Below are 15,549 nucleotides of genomic sequence, written 5' to 3' on the forward strand. Positions count from 1 at the left end.
ATCCAAATGGTTTCTGGCAGAAAAAAATATTCTCCACCGTTGCTCTATAGGCTCTGAGTGACTCAAAAGCATTCTTAATTCTGACCCCAAAAAAGGGACATACATTTTAAAATTCCAGCCTATCTCAAAAAATATTACAACAAAACCTAGTAACAGCAGACTCGGGCATTATGGTTACATTCATTCCTCAATTAAGATAGCCAAGCTTTATATCCTAAAAAGTACTACCAGAAATACTCTGTAGAGAATCATCAGCATGTAACTTCCCATTAAAATCTAAATAAAAATCATTCCCTCCAAAATTTATCCATAACCAATGACTGAGTTGCAAAATTCCCTCTGTGGTTTGTAGGCATTTTATTTACACCCACTGCCCAAGTCCCAATGTCCCTAGGAACTTGACAGACCAGTCTGAAAGCCATTAGCCTGGTAAGAACCATTTACACACGCAATCTGAATAGTAGAGGGAAAAAAAAAAGGAAAAAAGCCTCTGTAATCTACACACCCGACTCACACACAGGGGAGCATACCTGCTCTTCACTCTCTATCCGGTCACTCACATCCCTGGTGCCCTCGCCTTCTCCAATTCCACCTCCCTCATAGTCATGGAACTCAGTTGCCCCCTCTCCTGCTGTTGCATCTTCCATAAATTCTTTGGGTAAGCAAAATCCCTGGAGAGGAAAAAAGCAGTTAGACACAAACGCCATTCAAAAAGGGCCTTCCAGTCCTGCCACTGTTACAATAGCCCAAGACCATGAATCTGCCTGAGTACAGGTAGCAGACCTGTGGCATTCTTCCCCTCCTGCTGCTGAGAGCACACAGCTTCCTGGGGTGTTACCAGGTTTACTACCTGAGGTCCTTACTCTGTGGAGGCCCCTGCCATTTGGCCAAGATAAAAATGTGGATAAAGAACACTGGGAGGAAGGGATTTAGGAAATCACTATGCAAGGGTGGAGGGGGCTCAGACACAGTGTTAGCATCAAGAAGTGTTAATGAACTGTTCCCAATGATGATCTAGCCAGAGAAGGAAAATCACCAGTGAGACAGAATAGAGAAACAATTAAAATAGGAAATGGTGGCTCCCCATCAGAAATTTGAATTTTATAACCAGAAACATGTTAGCAAGTTCTCTGTTACCCTGAGCATGAGATGAAAAGCAGCTACCAATGAACAGGACTAGAGATGATCACCAACTTGGATACACAGAAAGATTCCTGGGCAGTAAGGGATTCCGTTTCAGCTCACATCATCTCTACACTGTATCCAGCCCACTCCCCAGCAGCCCCACAGTTCTCCATATGAACAGTCCTTACCTTCTGGGCAAGCTCCGTGAAGACCCGGGCAAGCACAGACAGTAGCTTCGCAGTGCTCCGGTGAGTCGCCAAGGACACAGTCAGGAAGAAAAGGACGAGGTCTGAGAAGCTGCAGAGCATGGGCACCAGGCGCACCAGCAGGCAGCAGCACTGCCTGAAGAACTAGGGGCACAGCAAAGGAAAGGCGAGCTCACGGTGTTGAATGGGTAGTGGGAACCCTTCCCAGGGGATGAAGACCTTTTACAGCTACACAGTGATCACAGCCATACTCTCAGTAAAGTCTGTCTTTACACACATCCTACCACGGGTCATGAGGTTTCTCATCCTTACTCACATAAACTATAGCAGAAGTGTCCCCTAGATTGTTACTTTCCAAAGTTGACCATGTGTTTTGAAAACCTGAATGTTTATAACAGAGGAGTCTGTGCTAAGAATGACAATCACAGCCCTATAAAATTAGTTGCTTCTCTGGACTCACTGCATAGACTACTACTCCTGGCTCTCTTGTCTGACTGTGGAAGTAACAGTGCTTACAGAAGATAGTCATGAAGCTTGTAGATCACAACAACACTGCAAAACATCAGACTGCGCAAGCACATGCTTGCGATACAGAAAAATCCTAAGTGAATGGATATTCTGCATTGGGAACTGCATCTCACAACTGTAACTCGTAGTGCTGGAGCCCTTTTGAAAGCTTTCTAGTGACATTTAAATGGATAGACAAATGCTTTGTGATTTGGGCATGCCTTGGGCCACCCTCCACCTGTAGCCAGCTAACATCATCCCTGCACCTCTATTCCACCCATTCTCAAGAACGAGAAGCTAGTGCTGGCAGGGAGCAGCAGATTACCGTGTGCTTTGCTGCGGTGCCATCCTCACCACATGATTTCAGCCTCTCCAACAATTCAGATACACAGGAAATGATTTTTTGCACATGCAAAGTGCTCACTTCGGCCCAGAAATCATCTTCCAAAAGTTTTGTAATATGTCCAGGTTGCAGTCTTTCAAGGGCTGCTGTCTTTTCTTTTAAGAGAGCATCACAACATGATGAGTAACAGAATATAAACTTTTCTCATCTCTATTTTTGCAGTCAATTATTTCTAACACCTATTCTAAACGGCTTAGGCACAAAAATAAGCATCAAATAACAACTACCAAGTACAACACTATTTATTGCCCGATTTCAGACATACCATCCTCCTCTTGGGGCCTTGCTGGGTCACTGTTGCCCTGTGTTTTTCCATTGCTTCCTTCTGCTAAGCTCTGGATGGCACACAGGATGGAACGGATAGCAATTTCCATTTGTTCTGAAAAATCTTCCACAAATCCTTCATCCAACATTTGCGTCCCTAGTAAGTATAAGTGCAAAACACAGAAAATAGAAATGTAATACTAACCAAAATCACCCATCCTTTGCTTTGGTGCCTCTAGCAGTCAGGTCACCTTAACCAATGGCCACCTGGTAGGTGGGTGAGCTGCTGTGTCTAGTTCTGCTAGCTACAGACATATGTAAGACAAGCTCCTTGCCTAGACAAACTGGCAAGTTTAATATCTTGGCATTAAAACAATTTTGCAAATGGACTTATCACTTGATTGCTGTGTTTAGTTAGTCCTTGTTTATGTTGTTGTAGAAATGGGTTTCTTCCAATTTTTACTGCTGCTTTCCCAGACAAACTGGCAAGAAACCTGAATAGAAGCTGTGTAGCCTGCACAAACACTGGTCCCCATGTAGGAGGCTGGCATTGTAGAAAGTGGCTTTACTTGCTGTGTCATAACAACTTATGTTTTTAACGTATGTTTGCAAGTTGTCTGAGACAATGCCTTATTGAATCTTCTCAATGACTACAACAAAATTTGATTTTTTTTTTAGCCAAAATCAAAGGTTCAGCAAAACAACATTGCTTGTCTGACAGGCAAACTAAGTTGTGTGGTATCCTTCATGCCTTTTACAGGGTCGTAGCTATAAACCACTTTTTAAAAAGTTACTTATTTTCACTGGAAAGGCAGATCAGATCCACAGACAGAAGGGGAGACAGAGAAGTATCTTTCATCCACTGGTTCATTCCCAAAATGGCCACAATGGTCAATGCTGAGCAGAACAGAACCCAGAAGCCAGGAGCTTCATTTAAGTCTCCCATGCAGGGGCAGAGTCCCAAGACTATGGACCATCCAATACTGCTTTCCCAGGCCATATGCAAGAGCTGAGTGGGAAGTGGAGAAGCCAGGACACAAACTCCAGGCCATTTGGAATCCTGACACTCACAACGTGATGATTTAGTCATTTAGCCATTGCATCAGGCCCAGCTAACAAACTACTTAGACGATGCAATTCTGTAGCCATTATCTCTGGACCATCCCTGACATTTATTTTGACCTTGACATCAGGACCTTCCATTCTTTTGTCTTATTTTATGGTTGCTTTCTTTTGTTTTCTTAAAAGTCATTTGTGTTTTTTGGAAAGGCAAATTTACAGAGAAAAGGGAAGACAAAGATCTCCCTGGTGGTTCACTCCCCAAATGGCCACAATGGCCAGAAATGAGCCAAACTGAAGCCAGACGCCAGAAGCTTCTTCCAGGTCTCCTACCTACAGGGGTTCAGGGTCCCAAGGCTTTAGGCCATCCTCCGTTGCTTTCCCAGGCCGCAGGCAGGGAGCCGATTTGGAAATGGAGCAGCCAGTACCCCAAATGAGATGCTGGCACTTGAAAGGGGGAGATCACCAATTGAACCCTATTATGGTTGTTTTCAAAGATTTATTTATGTTTGTTTTTCGTTGAAGTACAGAAAGAAGGAGAGACAGAGAAAGGCTTCCATCCACTGTTTTCTCCTCAAATCACTACAACAGCTGGAAGTGGGTCATTATGAAGCCAAGAGTTTCTTCTGCATTTCCCACATGGTTACAGGAGTCCAAGCACTCAAGTCATCTTCCACTACTTTCCCAGGCATTAGCATAAAGCTGGATCTTTATGCCCATATAGGATATCTGCATCTCAGGCAAAGGCTAACATGATACACCAAAGCACTGGCCCCAGATTTATATCAACGGCAGTTACAGAGACAGATTTTTTTCTAACCACTGGTTAACTTCCAGATTCACAATGGCAGGTACAGAGCTAATCCAAACCTAGGAGCTATGTCTGGGTCTCCCATAAGGGTCCAAGGGCCCCAGTACTTGAGCCATGTGCTGCTGCTTTTCCAAGCACTTAATCTGAATTGCAGCAGCCAAGATTTAAACCAGCAATCAGGATGCTGGCACCAAAGATGCAGCTTAACCCACTACACACCCCCACACTCCTCTCTCTGCTCCTCCCTCACCTCTCTACTCAAGGCAGTTCCCCCTTTGTTGCCCTCACTGCTTCTACGCTGAAGGAAAGGGATCTAGCAATATAATCGAAAATAAATGTTTTGGTAAATCACCCTTTTTATGTTGGCCATAAATTTGAATAGATAGCTATGTTACATGTTGAAGAGACAATTCCAAAATCAACAACACATCCACACTTTTACCTGAATGGGTTGCCACCACACAGTAATAATGACTAGCTGTAATCTATAACTGTACCAGGGTTGATTCAACATGAAGAGGTGTTTTCCCCTTTCTTCCAGAAAACATGTAACTCTACCTGTCATCTAAAAAAAGCAAACTAAAGTTGTTACTAAAAGTTCAATTTAAAAAATATTAACTGTTTACTTCAAAAAGTAAAGTTCCAGGGCCTGGCATAGTAATCTAGGAGCTAAAGTCCTTGCCTTGCACACGCAGGTATCCCATATGGGCACAGATTTGAATCCTGGCAGCTCCACTTCCCTCCCAGCTCCCTGCTTGTAGCCTGGGAAAGTAGTAGTGGATGGTCCAAAGCCTTGTGACCCTGCACCTATGTGTTTGCCCAGGAAGAGGCTCCGGGCTCCTGGCTTTGGATCGGCACAGCTTTGGCCATTACTTGGGGAATGGATCAATGGATGGATCTTCCTCTGTGTATATCTGACTTTACAATAAAAATAAAATAAATCTTTAAGAAGTACAAGTTCTTGTAATTAGAACCTTGCCATCATATTTTATTGAGACTTTCAATTTATAACCAACCCATCTTAAGGTTTCAGACTAACTTTGTAACAGCCTTCTTACATGGTTATGTTTGATGCTGAAGACCAGGCGAAATACATTCAGGAATTCATTTTACTATCCTTGTAAATCTTTCATAAAACTAAAATTATTTCAAAACAAGAAAAATTTCTGCTAACAAAAGTTTGAAAGTAAAGCAATTTTTCTAAAAGAATGCCAAAATTGGGTCCGGTGGCGTGGCTTAGCGGCTTAAGTCCTCGCCTTGAACGTGCCGGGATCCCATATGGGCGCTGGTTCTAATCCCGGCAGCTCCACTTCCCATCCAGTTACCTGCTTGTGGCCTGGGAAAGCAGTCGAGGACGGCCCAATGCTTTGGGACCCTGCACCCGTGTGGGAGACCCGGAAGAAGTTCCTGGATCCTGGCTTCGGATCGGCACAGCACCGGCTGTTGCGCTCACTTGGGGAGTGAATTATCGGACGGAAGATCTTCCTCTCTGTCTCTCCTCCTCTCTGAACATCTGACTTTCCAATAAATAAATAAATCTTTAAAAAAAAAATACCAAAATTGTGAAAAATAAAATCCTTCAGATCATGTGCATAGGAGCCAGCATTGAAACATAACAGGCTAAGCCACCACCTGCAATGCCAGCATCTTACTCAGGGACTGATTTTAGTCCTAGCTGCTCCACTTCAGATTCAGCTTCCTGCCAATGGCCTGGGAAATCAGCAGAGGATGGTCCAGGTCCTTGGCCCATGTGTGAGAGACCAGGAGAAAGCTCTTGATTTCAGTATGACCCAGCTCCAGCCATTGCAGACATTTGGGTAGAGTGAATTACCAGGTGGAAGACCCCTCTCTATAACTCCTCAATTCAAATAATTAAATCTTACCCCAAAACAAAATATAAAAAAAGTAGGTGGGGTACATAAACCCCACCTATCAACCCAGGCTCTGCAGACTATGGGAAAACTAACAAATGTGCCTTGTTACCTTCCTACATGTATACTACAAAGTTAGTGACAGGATGGCTAAGGGTAAAACAAGCAAGCAAATCAGGTAAGGAATGTTACAAGTTGTGCAACTGACTGTTCTGCTTTAGAAGCCCAGACAAGTACATCTAGAACACAATAAAGTGTCTTTAGGAACACCTCAATTTTTATTGATAAGCTCATAGTTCTCAGGGCAGTCTTAAGGAGCAGCCACTGTCTGAGAAGCTACCATCCCACAAAAGTGCTGGTTCAAGTCCCAGCTGCAACACTTGCAACCCAGTTCCCTGCTGATGTACCTGGGACAGACAAAAAACAAAAGCGGGTTCAAGTTCTTGGGCCCCTGCACAAACGTGGGGGGCCGTGTGGCCTGCCCCAGCCCTGGCTATTGTATCATATGTGGAGTCAATCAGCAAAATAGAAGTGTGCTCTTTCTCTCTAACTATTGCAAATAAAATAAATACTTCTTTTTCTGCTTGTTTTAAATATTACACTTCTCGGGCCCGGCGCGGTGGCGCAAGTGGTTAAAGGTCCTCGCCTTGCACCCCCGGGATCCCATATGGGCGCCGGTTCTAATCCCGGCAGCCCCGCTTCCCTTCCAGCTCCCTGCCTGTGGCCCGGGAAAGCAGTCGAGGACGGCCCAAAGCTTTGGGACCCTGCACCCATGTGGGAGACCCGGAAGAGGCTCCTGGCTTCGGATCGGCATAGTATCGGCCCGTTGCGGCTCACTTGGGGAGTGAATCATCGGACGGAAGATCTTCCTCTCTGTCTCTCCTCTCTGTATATCTGCCTTTCCAATGAAAAAATAATAAAAATAAATCTTTAAAAAAATAAATAAATAAATATTACACTTCTCCATTGGGCTTTTCCTCCCTTACTGAGTAATAATAGCTCTTACCTCCCTGGCTGCCTGAAGCAAGCAGATGGTTTTTCCAAGCAGTAAAGTCATCCACAGCTTTACTGATTTCTTCTCTTACATATTTCAGGCTTTCAACTAAGGCCATTTGTGGACCTTTTTGTTCAACTTCCATCCCTGGAAGAATGAACAAGGACTCTAGGCCTTGCAAATGAGCTGATACCTGGGACAGGCAACTCAGCCCAGAAGAGCAAACTTCAAAATCTTTCCTGCAACAGAAATGCCAGTGTTGAAAGGAGCGAGCACGCGCGCACACACACACACCCCTCCTCTCTCCTTCCCTCCATCCAACCATTAACATAGACACAAGCCGCAGTGCTGAGCCTCTGAAGGGTTACAACACTGTAAGCTACAAAGTGCCATTTAACCAAGATGATACTGCAGCACTGAAACACAATTCTCTTAATTGTACCCTGCCACTAAACTCTGAATATGCACACAGAGGAAGAGTGAAGGCACAGAAACACTCACCAGGAATAAAACAGAGTTTCACAGGACTGTTGTCTAATTCTGTCAATGTCCGCTTTCACTGCATGAACAGTTTTGAGTGTCTCTGCTAACCTCACAGTCGACTGCTGCCAAAGCGGGTCATGTTTTCTCATACGACAGCCAGGGGGCAGTTTACTTTCAGGTAAAGGGGATGGGTAGCTCAGATTAGAAGGAATGAGTTTTGGTGCTGCAGTAGCAAGATGTCCCTCGGCAAGCTCAGGAGTTTCCAGGAAGGAGGTAGAAGGCAGACCCTGAGCCTGGCTGTCATCACGGGCTGGTAGTCCTGCACTGGGACAACACTGCAAGAGCCAGGAGAGCTGCTCAAGGAGGATCTGGCTTTGCATGGTCAAGTGCTGCAGCCGCTCTGTCCAGTGTTGTACTCCGTCCTGAGGCGGGAAGGCCATGGGGTAGGCTGGGGGCACTGTCAGTCTGTCCCGAATCTCCTGCATACAGCTGAGAAGGTTCCTATGTAAAAACATCCATAAGATTATAACACCATGATATGTTAAATCAAATGTCCCTCATTCATCTGCATGTTTCTGAACAGCATGGCATCAAAAGGGAAGAATCCCCACCTAGTTAACACAATAATTAAAAGTCTATTGAAATTGCCTCCCAAAGTATTTAAACGCGAAGTGTGTCAGGAGGGAGCCTTACAACTTACCATTTGACCACTAGGGTCCTCCCACGTGCAGCACCATTTGCATTTACACTGCAGCCATTTCAACTGTTAGCATCTAGTTAAAATATGCTTTGTTGAGCTAACCCTGATCAATGGAGTGGGAACCAGCGAAGCCAGAATGAAAACAATCTGGAAAAAGAACCCACCCTCAGGGTGGATACATTCTGGAAATAAACAGAACACTCTGTCCCTGCTAAGAATCCACTAAGGACACTTGCAGCCTTTCTGCACTAGCTCCATTTTTTAATGATCTATGGCCACTGAGGAGCACCCATGGCTGCTCAGGAAATGGCTACTGAGGGATCCAAAATGCCTAATAAAAGCAGCCTCAAAGCTGTTCTGTGACTGCAGTCCAGGACACCCTGAGACCAGAAACACAGCCCTGAACTTTCAATAACCAATACCCTTGTTCCAGACCCAGGTGTAGTTCACCCAGGGCAATTTCAGGGACTGATTCAGCCTTGAACTAAATCCCAGGCCTCATCCTCTCAAGCGGTGTGGTCTGAGGACAGGGCAGAGAGAGGACAGCATCACCAAATCCAAAAGGCAGAGCCAACAAATCCCACAACAAATGCTGTGGGCAGCAGCACTAGGCAGCCCTAACACGGTTTTTCCCAATCTATACCCTAACACAGCAAGTCAGCCAGTACCTGAGGATGATCCACCGCTCAGTCAGCGTGGTCAGCCAGCGCCGCTGGCGAATGAGCAGCTTCATCAAATGTGCCGAAAACCCTTTACACCGCTCCACATGGCCTGTGCCCAGCTCCTGCCAGAAGGAGGAAGGAAAAGCCTGCTGATGCCAGGGCTAGAAACCATCACCCCCAAGAGCCCCCAGGGAAAACTGGCTCGTGGACCACTCTCTGTGGAATCCCTGGCTTACGCAAGCTGTGGATATGCCACACTCTACAGGAGCCACACTCAGTGTTAGAATAGGGGCCTCAAATTATGCTTCAACTCATAACAGAAAAAGAGATTTGAAGATAGCATCCTGAATTTGAAGTTCTTCTAAAATTTCTCACACCAGCAAATGTGCATAATACAATGTAGTGCTACTGTGCTGTGTTGGTTTTGCACAAAACTGCATTGATTATATTTAAAGTTTAATGAGATTCTAAAGAAAGCTAAGTCATGCCCACTTACTAGTTGCTATCACTTGACAAGTGATAGTAAACAGCACCCAGGGCTGAACAGACCTGCAGCTTTCCCAGGCCCTGTGGTCCCCATGCTCCATCACCCTACCTTGACAGGAGCCGCAAGCGCCGCATTCAGCCTGGCATGCCGGGCGAGAGAGCGATAAAAATACTTCTGGCACCCATCCCATGAAGATGAGATTTCTGTAAGCAGCCTGGAAAAGAAGCCAGCATAGCTGACTTAAGAATAATAATTTTCCCACCTCAGACAACAATCTGAACAGATTTATATCTGTGAGGACTCATTCAGCCTGACACTCATTAGTCCTTTGTACAAAAAACATCCCAGATCGAAAGCACTGAAGTGTCAAGGAGAAATAAGTGATGATGACAATAGGGACCCCTCACTAAATCATTTCAACAGTTTTCATACTTCAAGTAGGAGGTCATAAATGATTAAAGACAGCCAAACACAAAATAACAAGTGGTAATGACAGCTAATCACAGCTTGGGGGAAAGTCACAGGGTTGCTGAGGACTTAAACAGACCAGCTAATATGGGTCCTGTCAAAAGAAGGAAGCCCCTCCCCAGCTAGTCAGCTGCTTACCAAATGGGACCACAGGCCCACTTGGCAAACTTTCTTGACAAACTAAAACACCACATGCTTATGCAAATGTAAAAAAAAAAAAAAGAAAAAAAGAAAAGGCAGAATTACATAGGGAGATTAGTTATTCACTGGTTTATGTTCGCAAATGGCAGCAATGGCTAGGGCTGGACTGAGTCAGGCTAAAGCCAGGAACCTGTAAATCCAGCCAGGCCTCCCACATGAGTGGTCGGGGCCCAGACACTGGGGCCATCTTCAGCTGCTTTTCCAGGAGCATTAGCAGGGAGCTGGATCTGAACTGAAACAGCCTGAACTAGAACTCAGCTCTCATAGGAGACGTCAGCATTGCTTGTGGCGGTCTAATCCACCACATCAACACTGGCCCCAATTTCCCCATTCAAATATAAAGCACCAGAAGGAGTACTAGACAAACAAGGCCTCAAGTGTGAGCTTATGACCAGCTCAGGCAGGTTATCAGCAAAAACACAGCCCCTACTGAGGATATCAGCACAGAGTGATTCTGTCTGTTTCAAACACTCGTCGACTTACACACATGTGAAGCAGCTACAGCTGTGGTCATTCTCTGTCACAGGTGTCCCTCTGTATGTTAAATCAAATGAACAGCCCTTACAAAAATGAAAGAATGATAACAAAACCTAGTGGGGGGGAGGGTTGTGCATGAGTACAGGGGAAAATTAAAGTTTACTGAATGCTCCCCAGGTGCCACAAATGCCATTTTTCTTACAATTCCCAACAATGCCAGGAAAGGAACTGCTATCCTGAGCTTGGCAAATGAGACTTACATGACTTACTCCCTTTATACATTTTAGAAAACAAACCTAGAATCAGCCTCCTGAGGGCAGCTGACTATGGACAGTGCACTCCGGACATCTAACGGGTGAAGGTAAAGTATCTCTTGAGGATTTGTGGAGCGTGCCCAGGCCAGACCTTTGCGATACGACAAACCTAGGAAACAAGCAACACTCATTTGAGCAGAGAAACCCAGATGGGAACCACGGGCACCCTCAGCTCTTCAGCTCAAGGGCAAGTCCTCGGAACCGCATCAGAGCTGCCGGCTCTCAGAAATGCAGGATCTCAGGCCCCATCCCAACTCAGCCCACATCTGCGCCACAGCAAGCCACGCAGCTGAGCACCGGCCGTTCGGCTTTCAGTAGCACTGCTCTCCCGGCTAGACAGGAACACAACTAAAAGTGATGGACAAATCTGAAATACTGGCAACCATCAGCGGCTTTCCTATACAGATTGCGAGCTCTGAACCCTTGCCTGCAACCTTGTTTCCCAATACTCAGGTTTCAGCTATGTCTCGAATCCCCTCAAAACCCTCATGCCTGCTTTGTCCCCAGTGTGAACTTACCAGTGTTTGCGAGGTGTTTAAAGAGGTCGGCTAAAGCTCTCTGCTTCTGCAGGAGGATGTGCTTGGCTTCTGAGCGCCGCTTCTCCTCTGTGGTCGCCTCAATCCCCAAGCTCTGCAGCTCACTCACAGAAGAAATTACTTCACCTGAAGGGAGAAGGAAAACCCCAGAGGCTCAGTAAAGTGCCTGAATTACCCAATGCCAGGGGGAATCTGGCAGGGAGCACCAGGACCAGCAATCTTATCCCACCCAAAACCTAACACAGGCCTTGGATACATTCTTGGATAAGTGTCTGAACTAACTCAGCCAAGATGCATGGAAAAAAGGCAAGAATACTTGGGATTTCTTATCTCCTGATAATACCCAGCTCACTTAAAGGTGGCAGATCTTTTTAATGGAAGGGTTTATAATCAATTATAAAGCACTTACTGAGTGCCAACGAGGTAAATTTTAATCCTCAAAGGGAAATTTCCAATAAATGCAGCATGTTCTGAGTTCCCTACACCAGGAGGGTGATATTAAAGGATAGAAAACACAAAGAGTGACTCTTGGAGGACACAGCATACAAGAAGGCAGCCCTCTGACAAACAAGAACAAGGAACTGAGCAGCAGCCAGTCCTGGAAACACGCTCATCCTGGCCCTAGCTTCTCCAAGCGTGAGACAATGTCCCGCTGGCTAAGCCCCCAGGCTGCGGTATGGTGTTACATCAGCCTCGACAGACAGACACCACAGAGCAAGGATGGTGCACATGTTACACCATACGAGGAGCAGCCGCCACCACCCAGAGCACATCCCCTCCTAAAGAGGCATGGGGACCTGTATACCCCTCAGCCCTTCCCTGGGTGGGCTCAGGGGCAGCTCACCTGGACCAATGGGTACAGGGCTGCCTAAGATGAGACTGCAGCCTTGTTAAGGGAAGCCAGCCTCACTCCAACGCCACTCACTGCAAGGAGCTGCAGGGGACTGGGGGAGGCGAGAGGCTGCCAAGGGCTGGGCAAGCTGCTGAGTTCTCAGTTTCATTCCCCGGCTGTTGCTGTGTTCTACTGCACAGCAGATCTTGGCTCTCAGCTGGGCCGAGCAAGAAGAGACAGGAAACAAAAGGGCTACTGTTCTCTACAGCGAAAAGAGGGAACTGCAGACAAGTCCTTTTCCTGTCACTTGAGGCAGAACACATTTCAAGAGGCAGACACAGCTCAGAAACTCACAGAGATCCATGTCTGGGCTTTTTCCCAGGCCCTGAGACTCAACAACTGGCACAGACAAGGCAGTGACAGAGTAATTAGTTTACAGCAGACAAGAAGGAAAACCATGACTGGCCGTGTCTTCAGCTAGCTCCTGTGCCCAGGATCTACTTGGTCAACATCAAACAGCAAAAACAGGACACGGTTACTAAATTTCTACCATTTCTGAGCCATTGGCACCCACCTGTGAACTGATCTAGGCTCTCCACAAGGTGAGGCAGGGAGCTCTCCTTCATAAACGTCAGGCACATCTTCCTCATTCTGTTCGTCAGCTTTGGCAGGCGGCGCAAAAGCGCCCCCTGCCGGGGGAGAGAGGCAGCACCCAGCCACTGTTCTGGGACCATGACCTACAAAATACAGCATAGATTACTTTCAAGGCCAAGAGCAACACTAATAGTTTTATTCTGCACAAATGATAAATTCAAATGCACACATTCAAACACTCCCTCCCCTAGCTTAACAAGTAAAAAATTACTACCATCTCTGTAGTCTTATCAAAATCAAAGTGGCATCACTGAAATTAAAATGGGCGTGCCCTGTGGGTATTAAGAAAATGGTATTGTTCAGCATAAGATCACTACATCAGATAGAACCCTCCATCCCCCAGTCCATGCTAGCCACAGGATACTCTGGGGCAGAAAGAGACAAAATGACAGACCTACAGAGGTCCAACCCACTGCTTCATTCTTGCAATGTTCCTAACTGCTAGGCCAGGCCATGGGGCCAAAGCTGGGAGCCAGGGACTCAATACAAATCTCCCATGTGCCAGAAATTCAATTTGTTGGGCTGTCACTGATGCCTCCCAGAGTATGCATCAACAAGAAGCTGAACTCAAAAGCCAGAGCCAGGTACCAAACCCAGGCACCATGATGAGATGCTACGATCTTAACATCCTAACTGTGAGGCCAAAGCTCATGCCAAAACTCCAGCTCTGATCTAATAAAACTTCTACCTTTAGGCTGCTGATACACAGCAAAGTACAAATATCTACCAAATTCTACTTCCATTGCTATGTATCTTCACACTTGAATTATTGGTTCAAATATGAGAATATTTATCATACTATTACATTTTTTTCTTTTTTTTTTTAATTATTAGTAAGTGCTGACATTCTCATGCTGTCACCAGTAACAACTCAGAATGACAGACGTAGTGAGCTAAGAAACAATCACAAGAAAATGTATTTGGCAGCCACACCACGGCTATCATGTGTCATTCCATTACAATGCTTTTCAAACTACTAAAGTCTTAGAAATAGTCCCTGGGCCCTCCATCACTAGTCCCTGGGAGCCCCAGAAAGCAGTGCAGTAAGAAAGCACGAATGACCATTCTGTGAGTGTTCCATGTCCCCACAGCCAGAGGCACACACTCTAAAAAAACAGCTTGCTCAAGATCTCTCAGCACTGAATTTATCTTTAAAGATTCATTTATTTTTCTTGGAGAGGCAGATTTTCCAGAGTAGGAGAGACAAAAATATCTTCATCCACTGCTTCTCTCCCCAAGTGACCACAATAGCCAGAGCTGAGAGAACCTGAAACCAGGAACCAGGAGCTTCTTAAAGGTCTCTGATGTGGGTACAGGGTCCCAAGGTTTTGGGTCATCATCCTACACTGTTTTCCCAGGCCATAAGCAGGGAGCTAGCTGGGAAGTGGAACAGCTGGAACATGAACTGGTGCCCATATAGGATCTCAGCATATGCAAAGCAAGGATTTGCCGCTGGGCCACTGCGCTGGGTCCTCAGCAATGAACTTTTATGACTTTCACAAGTCACCTCTAACTGTGCTGCCTGAAATTTGCCATGATGAGGGACTGGCACGATAGCTCAGTAGCTATAGTCCTCGCCTTTCATGCGCCAGGATCCCATACGGGCACCGGTTCTAATCCCAATGGCCCCAATTTCCATCCAGCTCCCTGCTTGTGGAGGGAGGAGGGCCCTCCCTGCAGTGCAGGATGGCCCAAAGATTTGGGACCCTGCATCTGTGTCAGAGACCTGGAAGAGGCTCCTGGGTTCGGATCCGCACAGCTCTGGCCATTGTGGTTACTTGAGAAGTGAACCATCGGATGGAAGATCTTCCTCTTTGTCTCTCCTCCTCTCTGTATATCTGACTTTCCAATAAAAATAAATAAATCTTGAAAAAAAAAAAAAGAAAAGAAATTTGCCATGATGAGAGTCTATACCACAGCCATCAGCACACACTTGCCCCACTAGACAGGCAGCCCCACAGCAGCTCCAATGGCATATTTGCTTAAATCACCCTTCACACAGAAGCACAACTGCTGTCCCTACAGACTGATACAACTCAGCAGCAAGATGGAGGCTTTTTCACTTCATGGTATAGTATGACCAGGCAAACAGTGGTTAGGGCATCCACAGAGAACTTCAAAGGCATTTCCTTGTCTAGTTCCCAGGAATGGGAACACACGTGACTTGCTTGGAATAAGCAGCAGTGATCCCCCATGCCAGTACCTGGGCGGATGCTGGCCGGACTAGAAGGGTCTCCTGCAGTGCCCTGTTCAGACTCTGAATGGGAGACACTTCACTCATGGTTGCCTCTGGTGGCCTGGGCAGAACATCTGACTGTTCCTCTGCAGCACTCTCTACCAGGGATGACTGGCAGGGCTCACTCAGCACGGCTTCAAATTTCTTCATGAATTTAAATAGGGTCCTGGTAACAAGAGAAAGGGAAGTAAAGAGATAGGATAAAAAAGGGAAAGACAGTATTAACATACAAATGTAAGTAACCTTTGCAAGTAGAATA

At 46.0% G+C, this 15,549-nt stretch overlaps 1 protein-coding gene across 3 annotated transcripts in view; it reads right to left on the reverse strand.

The window, feature by feature from the left end:
• Window positions 1-15,549, reverse strand: part of MDN1 (midasin AAA ATPase 1) — a 132,679-nt gene that overhangs the window by 17,584 nt on the left and 99,546 nt on the right. For 2 of the 3 annotated variants that reach the window (XM_040983772.1, XM_040983771.1), the window contains exons 73-84: window positions 15,258-15,456; window positions 12,975-13,137; window positions 11,551-11,694; window positions 11,015-11,141; window positions 9,681-9,786; window positions 9,092-9,207; window positions 7,742-8,224; window positions 7,253-7,479; window positions 2,507-2,662; window positions 2,164-2,336; window positions 1,314-1,475; window positions 531-671 (exon numbers count right to left, since the gene is read on the reverse strand). In XM_040983772.1, coding sequence (XP_040839706.1) covers window positions 531-671; window positions 1,314-1,475; window positions 2,164-2,336; window positions 2,507-2,662; window positions 7,253-7,479; window positions 7,742-8,224; window positions 9,092-9,207; window positions 9,681-9,786; window positions 11,015-11,141; window positions 11,551-11,694; window positions 12,975-13,137; window positions 15,258-15,456 — 2,197 coding nt within the window. The remainder of the gene's footprint in view (window positions 1-530; window positions 672-1,313; window positions 1,476-2,163; window positions 2,337-2,506; window positions 2,663-7,252; window positions 7,480-7,741; window positions 8,225-9,091; window positions 9,208-9,680; window positions 9,787-11,014; window positions 11,142-11,550; window positions 11,695-12,974; window positions 13,138-15,257; window positions 15,457-15,549) is intronic. The other variant, XM_040983773.1, reaches the window with a different exon arrangement.

This window comes from Ochotona curzoniae, unplaced genomic scaffold (assembly GCF_017591425.1).
Source record: "Ochotona curzoniae isolate NIBS_2020 unplaced genomic scaffold, NIBS_Ocur_1.0 contig_3819, whole genome shotgun sequence".
Lineage (NCBI taxonomy): Eukaryota > Metazoa > Chordata > Mammalia > Lagomorpha > Ochotonidae > Ochotona > Ochotona curzoniae.